We start from the raw sequence: 15,993 nt of genomic DNA on the forward strand, positions 1-15,993 counted from the left end.
GAAATGTATTTTCTCACAGTTCTGGAAGCTGAAAATCCAAGATCAAAGTTGCCAATGGAGGGCAAACTGAGAAGCTTATTTTCCTGGTGCGTCTAGATGCCCAGTGATAAATAAAACATTATAGCAAGGTAAGCAAGGATACATTAAGGAATTTTATGTAAAGTTCCCATGAATGTTTAGGATAAACTATGTGACAGCAAAGGCATTACGGGGCTCCTGTAGTCATGCCTCAGTCTCCTGGGGTGAAAGTGTGACCTTGGACCAATGAATGACTTGACATCGCTGAGCCTCACCTCCCTTATCTGGAAGAAATGATTACTGTGCAGATGAAATGAGGTGATGAATGTAGAGTGCTTGGGTTGATAAATGCTTGCTGTGCTGTCATTTACATTATTGTCATGTTATGACCTTATGGCTAAAAACAGAGACTCTGGAGCTGGTCAGCCTGGATTCGAATCTCAGCTCCACCACTTACTAGCTAGATGACCTTGGGTAAGGTCACTTAGCCTCTCCGTGCCTCAGTTTCCTCCTCTGTAAAGTGAGGCTAATAGGATTATTGTGAGGGTTAAATGAATTGATGGTGCCTGGACACACAGGAGTGCTATGTAAGTATTTGTTCAATAATCATAATGTGTTCCCTTCTGCCCTTAGAGGTCCTTCTGGAGAAAAGTTAGAAAATAACAGCTTCAAAGAGAGATGAGCTATTTCCAGACACTGATTTATAAAAGGAATGTATTTCTATAACACCAGTTGTCCTATTTGCCTTTTAGAAGATTTGAGAGGCAGAATGCGTTTATAATGGTGGAATCTTCGGCAGGTGGCTGGCCAGATTCGAGCTATCTGGGGGCAGGGCCCACTTCCCTATGGCTCCTGGTGCCCTTCCACCGAGCCTGACCTTGGACTGGTGGCTTTTCTTGCACGGGCCAGGGGTGGGCCAAGGGGAGGAGGAGGAAAGGAGCTCCCGGGATCCCCCTCGCCCCTCCCCCACTCACCCAGTGAGTAATGACATTCACGGGGAAGGGAGGGAGGGAGCGAAGGAGAGGGGCAGGCTCGGCGAGGCCATGTGATGCTGGGCGAGAGAGAGCCGCCACCGCCGGAGCCTCCTTCTTTCTTCCCTCTGATTTCGGGCTGTCATGGCGACCCCCAATAACCTGACCCCCACCAACTGCAGCTGGTGGCCCATCTCAGCGCTGGAGAGCGATGCGGCCAAGCCGGTGGAGGCCCCCGAAGCACCCGAAGCGGCCAGCCACGCCCATTGGCCCAAGGAGAGCCTGGTTCTGTACCACTGGACCCAGTCCTTCAGCTCGCAGAAGGTAGAGCCCGCCGGAGGGAGCAGGGAAACCCGACCGATGCACCAGGAGGCTTGGGGGAGGGGATCCCTCCGGGAGGGCTTAAGGGGTCTGAAAACCTGGTGAGAGACTGGAGGGTAGAATCAGGGGCCTCGGGGCCCGGAGGATGGGGGAAGCTGGGCCGCCCTCCCGGGAGGTGACTGGCCCTGTCTTGGGCCCCAGGAGCACCGTCCCTAATTCTAGGAACATCCATTCTGCCTCTCTCCCTCCCAGAAAGACCCGGTCTGTTGAAGAGCTGAGAAGAGAGACAAAGGCAAGGGGAAGGGAATGGGCACTGCTGGGAAGGCGGCCTGTTGGAGGGGGCTGCTGCTGCGGGGAGGGGGGAGGGGCGCTTCCTGGGGTCCAGCCTCCGGCCCCAGTAGTCCCATCGCAGGCCCTCCCCCCGTCCCCCCAACCCCCGCGCTGCTGTCCCCATGCCACAGGCCTGCGGGTCAAAGCTCCTCTGCCCTTCTGCCCGGCTGGGGGCCTTCTGACTGGGGCTTGAAGGGTCTGACCCTAGCCCTCCCCCCACCCCACCCCTAATCTTGAGCTGAGAAGGAAGGAGTTAACCCATCTCCTCACCAGCTCAGCTGGCCCGTAAGGTCTGTGCTTTTTGCTCTTAAAGGCACAGACGGCCACACGGTCCCATCTCAGACTCAGGGGAGCTAGAAGGCGGTTGGGAATGCAGCCTGGTGTTGAGTTATCGGGGTTCCCGCTTCCTGGGGGTGAGGTCCAAGCACTGAGCCTGCAAGACCAGGGGCCTCTGGGAGCGCAGTCTCTCACCCTGGGCTGTCCTTTCTGTGGGGTACGACTTCAGCACCATGGCCAGGTCCCAGCAGCCGGTCCTGCTGGAACCTAAGGGTCACCCATTGCCTGACCCTTCAACTTCTCTTCTCCCTGGAAGATCCTTTTGTTCCATTCACTCATTTTCCAGATGGAGGAACAGATTCCTTAAAGAGAAATGGCCTTGGAACCAGGCTCTTTGGTTTGATTCTTGGTCTAGGCTCAGTTCCATCATCTGGAAAATGGGATAATAATAACAATAATAGCTATTTCTTCTAATTGCAACCCCCTCTCAGGATTGCTGAGGGTTGTTGAACAGGCGGTACTGCTTAGTGTTCTACACTGGCACTAGTCAAACTTGAGTATACATTACTGGTTCAAGCCCAGAATGCTGGGTCCCACCCCAGAGATTCTGATTCAGCAGATCTGGAGCAGGGCCAAAGATGCTGCATTCTAACAGGCTACCAGGTGACGCTGATGAAGCTGGTCCACTGATCCCCCTTTGAGTAGTTCCTAGTTTAAAGTACAGACTATGAGGCCAGAAAGTCCCCAGCAGGAGAGCCATCTTCTCCAATAATTCACCATGGAGTTTTTGGCAGGTCACTTTGCTTCCCTAAAGTCTCAGTTTTATAATCTGTAAAATGGAGCTAATGGCAGTACCTTCTTCAGAAGGCTATTGTGATGGTGAAATGAGATGATGCACAAAAAGTGCTGATCGCAGTGCCTGGCATGGTGTCAAGGCTCTGTTAATAACGGGTGTTATGATATCACTAAAGGGCTAGGTAAAGGAGGGGTTGGAGTTAACCAAGGTCATGCTGGGACTCTTCTGTACATGCATGCTGAACACCTACTGCATGCCAGGCTCTATACAAGTTGCTGGGGGGGGGTTGGGAATGAATCAGACTGACCTCCAGATGCCAGGATGTCCTCCTCCCCAGAACCTCAGGAGCCAGGCCCCAGTGACCAGGAGGTAGGAGGGTGGCCCTTCCCATCACCATTTCCTGAGGGAGCCTCCTGAATATTCCTTATTCAGCATGAGCTCAGGGCTAAGGTGGCCCCTTAGTCAGGGATGGGACCACCCACTGCAATCCCATTTGTGACCAAGCCTCTGACCAAGACAGCCTAGCATTCTCCTGCCTCTCCTGCCAGGGCCTTCCCCTTGCCCAGGGGCCTGTGGTGGGTTCTAGAGGCAGTGTAGCCTGATGGAAAACACATGGGCCCTGCAGTCAGATGGTCCTGGTTCCAGTCTCATCTTGAGTGCTTACTGGCTGTGTGACCTTGGACAAGTCACTTCACCTCCTCTGTGCCTCAACATCCTCATCTGGAAAAGGGGACGTTTACATCCGACCCTGTAGGATTCCTGGGGGACTGAAAGGACAGGGACATGTGTTAAGTGTCTGGCACACAGTATGGGCTTAGCAGGTGCATTTCCTTCTTTCGCATCAGTCCTAAAGGGCCTTGCCTGCATGCAGAGGGCCATCCCAGACATGGCAGAAGGGAAGTAAATGACCTCTACCTGCCACCCTGACCTTACTTTTCAAGCTCTTGGGCACTGGCGCCCCAGCCCTGTCCATGCTGCCCTTGACCATTTACCACCCCCTCTCCCACTCCCAGGAGGTCCACAGGCGAGAACTGCACATCTCACTACTCCTCTACTCAGAAGCCTATAGTGGCTCACAAGTCCTTCCAGGAAAAAGCCGGAGTCCTCATAATGGCCTCAGGCCCTACTGCAGTATCTAACCTTGCCTGGGTCATGGACCCACTCATCAATCGGGGGAAGCCTATGGACTTTTCTCAGAATAGTACTTTTAATTGAATAACATCAAATACATAGGAATATTAGATTAGAAGGAAAACCAATCATACTGAAGTAAAGCTATTGACATATTTTCAAAACAAATTTGTTACATAATAATATGTGTTTCTGCATTAACCCATAGTATCACATGATCTAGTGGCAGGACTGATAACTACTGTAATGTTGAAGTCGTGACGGATGTAATTGCAGCAACTGTGAAGTGATGAAAATATCTGATTCCTAGTGGTGACAATATTACAGGCACTGCTAACACCACCATGCTTTGTTGCCTACACTCATAATTGAAGAGAATGCTAAGTGTCAGCTTGACATGACTGAAAATAAACCTGTAATTTTCCCATCCTAGTTTGAGGATTCCCTGAATTTATTCATAGACCCCTGGGTCTAGGAGTCTCAATTAAATGTCCCTGTGCATGACCCTTTCTGACCTCCTCTCCTTTTGTCACCTCCATCCATCCTGCTCCAGCAGGATGGCCACCTCACCATTTTTCAAACATGTCAGACATGCTTCCACCTCAGGGCCTTTGCACTGGCTGTCCCCTCTGCCTGGATCCCTGTGTGGACTACTCTCTCTTTGTTCTTTGCTCAAATGTCACCTTCTCAGAGAGGCCTGCCCTGATGGGTCACCCTATTTAAAATTGCCACTTGCCTCCCTGATGCCCTGGCACCCCCAATTTCCCTTACCTTGCTCTATATTTTCTTTTTTCCGATAAACTCACTATCTTTTGACACACCATCTCATTTTAACTGCTTCTCATCTGTCTGCCTCCACCAGAATGTAAGCTCCCTGAGGGCAGGGATCTTTGTTTTGTTCACTGCTGAGTCTTGAGCACTTAGAACAAGACCTGGCACAGAGTAGGCACTCAATAAATAAGTGTTGAAAAGTGGCGCATTTGTAAGCCATAAGATGTTACATAAAAAAGGCATTTGATTCTGTAAGCCTAAAACTGGTGTAAGAAATAAAGCTTATTAATTTTTTTAAAGTATTTGAGATAAATAAACTAAGACTCAGAGACTCTAAGTGTCTTTTACAAAGTCACACTGCAACTAAGTGGCTGGGCAGAGATGCCAACCCAGCCCATCACAGTTTTCTCATAAACAAGGGCCCGGGTGAGGGGGGACAGTACCTAGCCATGACAATGAAGCACCAGTGGGTGACTTTCAGGCACCCACAGGGGGGATAGTTTGCCCAGAGTTGGCTGATGTCTGGTCACACTGAGTGGTGACCACCTAAGTCTGGCGCAGTTCCAGGAGGCAAAGAAGGCAGATGGCTTTGGTGGCTGCATGCCCTCCCCCTGGGCCTGGCTTCCTCCCCCGCCCCCTCCCCTGCAGGATGGCACATGGCTCTGGCCTGCAGCTCAGCTAAAGGAGAAAGTCTCCTTGGCTGCTTGCTGGTGTGATCCTGAGGCAGCTCCAAGCAGGACTGTTGTTCCTCTAAAGACAGTCCCCTCCCCAGGCAGGAGCCCCACCAGGCACCCTCACTGGAGTTCAAGGGCAGTGCCCAGGGAGTGGTCCCTGGGAGCAGATGCCGTGCCAGGATGGAAGGCCTAACGTCTGGACCCGCCAAGGGCAAAGGCCTGATTTAGTTTCTGTTTCCGTCCGTTCAGAGATCCCAGCTTGACCCAGACGCTGGGTGGCTGGGCAGAACCTGCCAGGAGGATGCCAGGGCAGGCAGGAAGGGAATGGGAACTGCCACCTAGGTATGTATAGGGGTCATCGATGCTTAACAGGAATAGACCTTTGCTTCTCTCAGGGGTGCCCTCTCTTTCTCCTGGGCTGGAGCTAGAAGTAGGGAGGAGCATGTAGGAGTGGAGCTTGCCATCCTTTTGCTGGGGGACCTTAGACAAGTCTAGCCTACTTTCTGAGTCTCAGTCCACAGGCAGGGGATAGTTGGGCTAGGTGATCATTAACCATCTGCCAGCTCAGAACTGTTGGGCTGGGTCAGGAGGCTCTCCGTTAGCATCTACCAGGTCATATGTTTGTCTGGGACCCCCTGGAGACTAGGGAAAGACTCAGGAGGGACCAGGCCCAGGACTCCCTGGAAGGAGCCCCCAGGGCAGAGAACACTGGTCTGAGAGTCAGGAACCATTGCTTCTAGTTTTAGATCTACTGCTAAATTGGCTGTGTGCCTCTGGGTCAGTTAGTTGCCCTCTCTGGACTATCGTTTTCTCATCAGCAAAAATGGGAGATAGTCTCTGCTCTGCCCTCCTCTGGAAGGCTATTGTGAGCATCCAACAACCAGATCGGAAGGTGTCTGGGGACAGTAAAGGGCTCTAGGCTGATGTTGGCAAATTATTTTTCACTTCACTTTGTTTCTCAAATAATTTGAGAAATTTTGCTACTGATCATGGTGATGATAAGAATTTCTGCAAATTTCATGGCCAGATTCACGTTTGGAGGCCAGGCTGAGAGTCCAATCCTGATAATGAGAATTATGAATTAAGCACTATCTATATACCAGACACTGTTGGTACTACTATTAATACTTCAATTCTGCAAATAAAAAAACCATGAAGCCCAGAAAGTGTAACGAATCCGCCCAAACTCACACAGAAGAGCCAGAAATCCTATCCCAGGTACGTCCAGCAGTGACACCCAGCCCTGTAACCACCAGGCAGCTCTGCCCCTTGTCCCCAGGGCAGAGCTGTGTTCCTCCCACCACCAGACCCCGGGGATGTATCCCCCATCCCGTACCCCAGGGGCCCAGGAGTGGGCTGGAAGCAACACGGTCCCCTCCAGTGTGGGACCTCTGACCTCCCTCCCCGCATGCCCCGCCCCACCTGGGCAGAGTGTCCCCGTGCGTCCGCCCGCCTTTCCCGCTCTGACCCTGGCGCCTGCAGGTGCGGCTGGTGATCGCTGAGAAGGGCCTGGCATGTGAGGAGCGGGACGTGAGCCTGCCGCAGAGCGAGCACAAGGAGCCCTGGTTCATGCGGCTCAACCTGGGCGAGGAGGTGCCCGTCATCATCCATCGCGACAACATCATCAGCGACTACGACCAGATCATCGACTACGTGGAGCGCACGTTCACGGGAGGTACGGCGGCCGCGCGGGCCCTGACAGCGCCCCAGAACCTTGGGAAGCCTGGGCAAACCCCGCGGGCCCGGGCTCCCCCACAAGGAACCACGGGCTACAGGCAGGGCTCAGATGCCCCCCAGGAGCCGCAGAGCATGGCCACAGGTCCCTGGGGACCCCACAGATCTGACCCCCCGTCCCCGGTACTGAGGGAAAGGGCATGGCCCAGACACCCCCCTTGGAGCGGCTAGGGCTATAGCCGCCTTGCCCGGGGACTCTGGAGTCACAGGCTCGGCCACAGACACTCTGGAGCCCATCAGGCATGAATGGGACCCAGACCCCCTTCTAAGTCCCCACAGACAGGATCCAGATCTCCCGGGGATGCCAGGGCTCGACCAGGACCCAGCCCCCTGAAACCCTGTATGCATAGTCAGGGCCACAGGCTCTTCCGGAACCCCACAGACATGGGCCCGGATACCCGAGAACTTTGCAGACATGAGCAGGGCCCCACAGAACCCTATGTCCTCCGTCCCTCCCTCTGGCCTCGCTCAAGTCCGGAAGCTCAGTGCCCCTGGCAGAGGCTGCAGATGCAGCTGAAAGGTCAGGGCCCGGACATGCACTGTTTTAAAAGAATATGAATTAGTTGCCAACATTTAAAAACCAAGGAGAGTTCAATTTCAAACATCCAGGTTTCCAGCTTCTCTCCAAGTCTGGCAACACTAGGCCTAGAGACCCACCTGGCAACAAGCCCGGGCAGGTGAGGAGTTGCCCCTCAGGGGACGGCTCGGCAGGGCTCCAGTGAGGAGAGGTAGGCGGGCAGGATCCCTAGGGTCCCCTGTCAGCCTGGTGGGGACTTCCTCTCAAGAGTCAAGGAAAGGGGATGGGCCCCAAACTTCTGGACATGTCGCGGTTCCGGGATGCTGAGGTTGGGGGATGGGGTGCCAGAGGCTGGCCTCTCTGAATCAGGGGGGCGGGAGGCCCGACACAGGGCCCTGCGTGCCGCCGCCCAGCCCCCGGCCGTGCCCCGCAGAGCACGTGGTGGCGCTGATGCCCGAGGCGGGCAGCCCCCAGCACGCGCGGGTGCTGCAGTACCGCGAGCTGCTGGACGCGCTGCCCATGGACGCCTACACGCACGGCTGCATCCTGCACCCCGAACTCACCGCCGACTCCATGATCCCCAAGTACGCCACGGCCGAGATCCGCAGTGAGTCCCGGGGTCGGGGTCGGGACGCAGAACCCTCAGGGTAACCCGGTCTTTGCCCACCTCCTCCCTCTTCCTCCCATTCCTGTATCTCTTACTCACTTTCTTCCCTTTATCTCTCCTCTTCCGCCTTCTCTCCTCTTCCCCATGGATATCCCTCTGCCTCTGCCTCTCTCTCCATCCCTGTGTCTGTCTCTGTCTCTCACTCTGGCTCGCTCTCTCTCTCTCTCTGTGGCTCTCCATCTCACTCACCCTGTTACGAGCTGAATATGTGTCTCCCCCTCTCTGGCAGTCTCTCTCTCTCATTCCCTTCTCCTGCCCCCTCCTCTTGTCCTGCCATCCCATACAGAGGCCATAGGGCTATCTGTCCCCCTAGAGGCTTGCCTGTCCATGGGAGCTGGGACAACTTGCCACGGGCATCTCAGCCCCAGACACCTGGGGTTGGCAGCCCAGGGCACTGAGTGACATCAGGGCTGGCATCACCAAGGAAGACTGCCCAGATATTGCAAGGGCCCGGGTCTCTGAGTTCTGATTCAAGCATCCCCATATACTGTCCTAACTGCCAGCCTGATTGTGCCCACAGCCTACTTTATCCTTTCATTTTTTTCAGTACTCAGTAAATAAGTGTTGGATTAAATCAGATCATCCATCAACAACTGTTTACAGACTTTGGTCCAGGCTCTATGCAGACACCATGGGGTCCAATACACAGATGAAGCATGATGATTCCAAGTAGATAATAGGTGCTCGGTAAATGGTCACTTCCTCTCTCTCAAAGGAATGAGGCTCATGTCCAAAGGTGGGCCAGGTTGTGGCACTCGATTTTCTCTTTAGAGTGCCCTTGAACAGGACTCAGGACATATTTATATTGTCCTGTCCCCATTGAGTCAACAACATTTGACAACATTTATGAAGTCTCCTATGACCCAGGCCCTGGGCAGGGGGCTGGGGACAGAAGGGGACTGTCACAGCTTCTACCCTCCCAGGGTCACAGTTTCATGGAAGCAGAAAGACAAATGACCAGATAATTACAATGCAGGACTAAGTAAATTTGAACAACCTCTCAGGAGGGCAGTCTGGCCCTCTATATCGGATATTAAAAGGCCCACACTTTGGAGACTGTCCTGCATTGACACTTGGATGTGTGCGCCAAAGAAGTATGTACAAGGATATGCATTGCAGCGTAAGGGGTAATAGCAAGAGGCTGGAAATAACCCAGTTGACCATGATTTGGGGACTGGGTAGATACATTCTAGTACATACAAACAATGAAATACTGTGCAGCTGTGAAAAAAAATAACAGGCATGTGGAATGCTCTCTAAGATATATTAGTAAGTAGGGAGAAAGTGAAGGGCAAAATAATGCATCTAGTGTACTATCATTAGTATATGTAAAAGGGGGTCGAATGGATACACAGGTGCTTGCAAACACAAGGAGTATTTCTGGAAGGACGCATGAGAAGATTGGGAGAGCAGAACTAAGGGACTGCAGATTGAGAGGAGAGAGATTTACTTTTCACTGTACGTTCCTTAATATTGTTTGAATTTTTAAACAAGCAGGCATGTATAATCTATTCAAAACTCATTGATTTTGGGACTTCCCTGGCGGTCCAGTCGTTAAGACACCGTGCTTCCATTGCAGGGGGCATGGGTTTGATCCCTGGTCAGAGAACTTAGATTCCGCGTGCCACGCAGTGTGGCAAAAAAACAAACAAACAAACAACCCACATGGATTAAAATTTTTCTAACCTAGTACCAATCAGTGTTATGATAAGGGGAACATAGAGGCAGTAGGGCCAGAGAAGATGCCCATCCCAGTCCAAGAGATGTCCAAGTGGGGCTGGGACCCAGGGGAGAGGGCAGGCCAGGTTTGGGCCCCACCACACACCTGGCCCACCATGTCCCATACTTACTGGCTAGGAGTTCCAGAGAAATCCTGCCCCAGTCATGGAACAGACCTCAGGATCTTATCCCACTTAATGCTTCCACCTCCCCTTGTAAAACCCACAGCTTACAGCTAGACTTTTAATGTCAGATTATAGGACACTTTGTCTCTTCCATTAAGTATAATCCTCAAGGTGCTGCCTTGAGTTCCATCATTGACCCATATTCCATCACCCAGGCCTTTTCAGCATCTTTAAAAGGCCAATTTCCCAGGAAAGGTGGTCAATATGTCCCTGAATCTTCAGGGAAGTTGCCTCACCAGAAGTGGAAGTTTCAAGACACCAAGCTCTCTTATAGTTTTTTTAAAACAAGTTTTTCCCTGTGGATTACAGTGAGTGAGCGCTAGACTGAGAATCGGACAGATCCTGATTCAAAATCTGCTTTCGTTTACTAGTGTGGAATTTACTAGCCTCTCTGAATCCGTTTCTTCACTACAGAAAGGGGTGAGGGAGACGTTCACTGAAGCATGAGCTTGTCCACATTTAGGGTGATATTCATTTCCGGCAAACTCCTACTCATCCCCTAGAGTCTCCTCCTCAGTGAGGTTTCTTGACACCTTGTGCCCCAGGCAGGTGGCCCTCTGGGTCCCACAGCATTCTGTTCACTCTTCATTAGAGACTGATCACGCTATGTCGTGGGTATCTCTTTTACGGTCTAGGGCAGGATGGCATCTCACCCATCCCTATGTCCCAGCCTGTGATGACATAGTGTCTCCTAGTTATGCCTGTTGATATTGTTACTTCCTGGACTAGTGTTTGAATGGGACCTATTCCAAGTTGTTGGGGGGAAGGGAAAGGAAGAGCACCAGGTATCAGAAGAACGGGACTTTTCCTATTCTCTCCCCAGGACATTTAGCCAACGCCACCATGGACTTCATGAAATTGGACCATGAGGAGGAGCCCCAGCTCTCTGAGCCCTACCTTTCTAAACAGAAGAAGCTCATGGTGAGTGACCCCAGGCCTGCTCATTCCCCTTTTCCCACCATCTTTTCCATGGAAAAGAACTGAAAGAAGCTGGTTCTAAGTAGAGAGTCAGCTGATGACATGAAATGGGAAAACCACTGGCTTGCTTTCCCAATCCTGTCTCCTCTGTCATTTACTGGCCCTTTGACCTTGAGCAAGTCACTGTCTCCCTGGAGCCTCACTTTCCTAATGTCTTAGGTTGTGTCCCTAAGAGCAGAGCATTGGACAGAGGTTCTGGGGTAAGCGAGGTATTGAGGGAGCGCTCTAAGGAGAACCCAGTAAGGATGAGACAGGATGAAGAAGGGGCTAAGTTCACCTGATCCCACAGGGAGCTCTGGAGGATAAATGGTGCCACAAAGTCGATCCACCTTGAGACAAAGGGACAGACTTTTATACCCTTCTATCAGCCAATCGTTGAGCCATTTATTTCCCAAGTATTTCCAGGAAACTCCTCATTGGCTGAGAACAATTCTCTGAAGAAGGGGAAGCGGTGAGCCACTGTCAACCAACTCTCACAGCAGCTGGTGTATGAGAGTACCAGCCCCATGAAAGGGATCTGGCCAGGACAGTCAAGCTCACAGGACTATCGTGAACACCAGATGAGGATGCTTTGTAACAGTGGGGGTATCCTATACACTTAAGGGGATATAAGGAGCCTGGGTTTGCAGAAGGGGATTTGGGCCAAGAGTCTTCCATCCCTGGTCATCCTTGCTCTATTGAGGCCAACTCCGCTCCTCTAGCACCTGCCTGTCCTGCCCCCAGGCCAAGATCCTGGAGCACGACGATGTGAGCTACCTGAAGAAGATGCTGGGGGAGCTGGCCATGGTGCTGGACCAGATCGAGGCTGAGCTGGAGAAGAGGAAGCTTGAGAACGAGGGTGGGTGCCAGTTCTGGGGTAGGTGAGTGCTGGAGCCCATCCAGCCCACCCTGTCCATGACAGTCCCAGCATCTTTCCCCCCAAAGATCTTAGAGGACCATCCAGGTGGTTAGGATCATGGGCCATGGAGTCAGAAAGACCTAAGTTTAAGTCCTAGCTTGGCCACTTGCTAGTTGAATGACCCTGGGCCAGGTGCTTCATCTCCCTAGACCTCAGGTCCCCATCCATAAAATGGGGATAATAATAAGACCGACCTCAGAGAGAGGTTGAGACACTGCATGAAATAATCTATGTAGAATGCTTAGATCAGCGCTTAGCACACAGTATTTAATAAAGGTTATTGAAGATGATGATGGTAATGGTGGTGGTGATCACTATCCACTACACCATCTCCCCTTTCCCCGACTGAAGGATGTATTATGGCTCCTTCATGCTGTAGGAGCCAGACATCTAGGCTCACCCGGACTCTCTGACCTTGACTCTTTCTGTTCTCAAGTGCCTCTCTTCTCTGGACCCTGAGCATGCCAGCTACATTTCCACCTCCACACCTTAGCTCCCGCAGTTCTTCCAGGCTGGAGCGCCCTCTCCTCACCACTCTGCCCCCTTTTGCATCTATACACCATCCTTGCCACCCACCCTTCTTCAAATTTCACTCTGGACCTTCCCATTTGGCTCTATTTTAGGTACCCTGTTAGTCTGGTCTCCTCAACAATGCAAATTTGTGGAACCCATTCAACATGCACTGCTACACTCATAGCTTCACACACACACACAGATGTCTGTGTATGTGGGAAGGTTGTGGAGCACAGTGTTCTAAAAGATGGGTTTAGAGTGAGACAGATATGAGTTAGGGTCCTAGCTTTGCTGCCTATACCGTGTGACTTGGGCAAGTTCCTTTCCTTACTGGAGCCTCAGTTTCAACATCTGCGAAACAGGATGGCCTCAAGCAAATGGCACACACAGATACCTAAGGTCCTAAACAAGAACACTGTCATGCATGCTGAAGCCAGCTGCCATAAATCCTTTCTAGAAAAAAGCAGAGTATGGCTAAATGAGTAAAAACAATACATACCTCAAGAAGGAACTTTCTCATTTCTATCAGAGAGGGTGCTGGAGAGGGGCCATTACAGAAGAGTGTTCAGGGGCCAATGGAGGTAGCTGGACCACATGTTGCCCATCATCCAGCAGGCTAAGCCAGGCTCTTCAGATGATGGTGGTCACAGGGATACTGAGAGCAGCAAGAGAGCAAAGCCCCAAGGTGCAAATATGTTTTAAGCCTCTACTTGTGCCACATTTACGAAAGCCCCATTGGCTAAAGCAGGTGACATGGCAGAGCCAGGATTAAAAGGGTAGAGGGTTGGACTCTGCCTCTTGATGGCAGAAGCAGTAAAGCCTTTGCAAAGGGGCAAGCGTGCAGGAATGGGAGGAATCTGTGGCCATTTTTGCAATCTACTCAGGGGTGAGGTGTTCTGATTTTACTTTTAAAAGTACTCTGGTTGCTGTGAAAATGGATTTCAAGGGAGACAGAAGCCCAGATGAGATGGTGGTGGCTTGGACTGAGGTGGTGGCAGTGGAGATGGGGAGGCATGAAAGGCTTGAGAGGTATTTTGGAGATAAAGTGGGCAGGAACTTGCTGAAAGGTCGAGGGTATTGGAGGGAGTGGAGTAAGAGGGGATAAAGGAATCAAAGATGACTCATGAGGTTTTGGTCTGAGCTACTGAGTGGTACCATTTCCTGATATGGGCAAGGGGGACCCAAGAGTTCAGGTTTTTTTTTAGATTCCGCATGTAAGTGTCATCCCCAAGAGGGGATGTCACATAAGCCATTAGGTATTCTAGTCTGACTTTCAAAGGAGAGGTCAGAATTTGGAGATGGAGATTTGCAAGTCTTCAGCATATACACGGTGATTAAAGCCATAGAATTGGATGATGTCACCTAGAGGGCAGTGGAGAGAGACAGAAAGAGGAATCAAGACCTGCTTATTAGTTATTTATTGCTTATAACAAACTGCTCCCAAACTCAGCGGCTTAAACAAACAAAACAAAAGCATTTGTCGGGCTTCCCTGGTGGCGCAGTGGTTAAGAATCCACCTGCCAATGCAGGGGACATGGGTTCGAGCCCTGCTCCGGGAAGATCCCACATGCCGCGGAGCAACTAAGCCCGTGCGCCACGACTACTGAGCCTGCGCTCTAGAGCCTGCGAGCCACAACTACTGAGCCCGCGTGCCACAACTACTGAAGCCCGTGCGCCTGGAGCCCGTGCTCCGCAACAAGAGAAGCCACCGCAATGAGAAGCCCGTGCACTGCAACGAAGAGTAGCCCCCACTCGCCGCAACTAGAGAAAGCCCGTGTGCAGCAACGAAGACCCAACACAGGCAAAACTAAATAATAAATAAATAAATAAATAAAAACAGGCAGCAGGCTAGATTTGAGCTGAGGGCCATATTTTAAAAAAAAAAAAAAAAAAAGGGAAAAAAAAGCATTTGTCATATCACACATTTTCTGTGAAGCAGAAATTCCGGAGCAGCTTGGCTGAGTGTTTCTAATTCAGGGTTGCATGATGCAGGGATAGTTGCATGATGCATCTATCCCTCCCCCCAACCCTTCCCCCATCTCTAAGTCAAGCCTTTGGCTGGGGCTGCAACACCCTGAGCTGAAGGGTCCACGATGGCTCATTCACGTGGGTCTTCACTAGAGGTGTCAGTTCCCCACTGCTGTTGGCCGGAGACCTCAGCTTCTCGCTACATGGGCATCTTATTAGGGCTGCTTGAGTTTCTTCACAACATGGCAGCTGGCTTTCCCCTGAGCAAGTGATCCCAGAGAGACAGAAGCAGCAGAAGCCACATCTTTTATGATCTACCCTTGAAAGTCATTCTGTCACTTCTGCCACATTCTATTCATTTGAAGCAAGGCATTAAATACAGCCCATATTCAAGGGGAGAAAAATTGGGCTCCACCAAAGAGATAAGTATCAAGTAATCTGTGAGCGTATTTTTTTCTTTTTTTTTTAATTGAAGTATAGTTGATTTACAACTTTATATTTATTTATTTATGGCTGCGCTGCACGGCTTGCGGGATCTTATTTCCCCCACCAGAGGTCGAACCGGGCCCTGGGCAGTGAAAGTGTGGAGTCCTAACCACTGGATTGCCAGGCAATTCCCTACAACGTTACATTAGTTTCGAGCGTACAGCGTAGTAATTCAGTATTTTTACAGATTGTACTCCATCAAAAGTCATTACAAGATAATGGCCATAATTCCCTGTGCTATACAGTGTATCCTTGTTGCTTATCTATGTTACACATAGTAGTTTGTATCTCTTAATCCCATACCCCTAATTTGCCCCTCCCCCTTCCTTCTCCCCTTTGGTAACCACTAGTTTATTTTCTCTCCCTCTCTCTCCTCTCTCTCTCTCTCTCTCTTTTTATGGAAAGGCATTTTATTTTAAATATAGCAGTGTATACATGTCAATCCCAAACACCCAATCTATCCCTCCCCCCAACCCTTCCCCCGTCTCTAAGTCTGTGAGTCTGTTTCTGTTTTGTAAATAAGTTCATTTGTATCATTTTTTTTTAGATTCCGCATATAAGCGATATCATATGATATTTGTCTTTCTCTCTCTGACTCACTTCACTTAGTATGATAATCTCCAGGTCCATCCATGTTGCTGCAAATAGCATTATTTCATTCTTTTTAGTGGCTGAGTAATATTCACTAGTTTATTTTCTGTATCTGTGACTCTGTTTCTGTTTTGCATATACATGTGTTTATATTATTTTTTAGATTCCACAGAGAAAGACAAGCACTGTTTCGTATTTTAAAACTACCACATCTGCCCTGAGGGTCCCCCTCACTGAGAGAAGGGTAAAGACAGACGAGCTGGCAAAGCTGATGAGACACAGTGGCCAGTGAGGCGTGAGGACTCTTGTGTCATAGAACCCAGAAAGGATTGTGTTTTAAGGAGGGAGAACAGTGTCAAATGCAGCTGAGAGGCTGAATAAACCAAGGATAGGAAAGCGTCCCTTGGGTTTTGTCCCATGGCTGTTGGTGATGACCTTGCCAAGAGCGG

The 15,993-nt window shown here is 50.8% G+C and overlaps 1 protein-coding gene across 6 annotated transcripts in view; it reads left to right on the plus strand.

The window, feature by feature from the left end:
• Positions 1-1,055: 1,055 nt before the first annotated feature.
• GDAP1L1 (ganglioside induced differentiation associated protein 1 like 1) overlaps positions 1,056-15,993 on the plus strand; it is a 21,668-nt gene continuing 6,730 nt past the window's right edge. Inside the window, exons 1-6 of one of the 6 annotated variants that reach the window (XM_007464761.1) lie at positions 1,134-1,313; positions 6,771-6,963; positions 7,705-7,706; positions 7,909-8,146; positions 10,934-11,031; positions 11,812-11,926. In XM_007464761.1, coding sequence (XP_007464823.1) covers positions 1,134-1,313; positions 6,771-6,963; positions 7,705-7,706; positions 7,909-8,146; positions 10,934-11,031; positions 11,812-11,926 — 826 coding nt within the window. Of the gene's footprint in view, positions 1,314-6,760; positions 6,964-7,704; positions 7,707-7,908; positions 8,147-10,933; positions 11,032-11,811; positions 11,927-15,993 lie in introns of all 6 variants that reach the window. The other 5 variants (XM_007464764.1, XM_007464762.1, XM_007464763.1 and 2 more) reach the window with 5 other exon arrangements.

Source organism: Lipotes vexillifer, unplaced genomic scaffold (assembly GCF_000442215.2).
Source record: "Lipotes vexillifer unplaced genomic scaffold, Lipotes_vexillifer_v1.1 scaffold53, whole genome shotgun sequence".
NCBI lineage: Eukaryota > Metazoa > Chordata > Mammalia > Artiodactyla > Lipotidae > Lipotes > Lipotes vexillifer.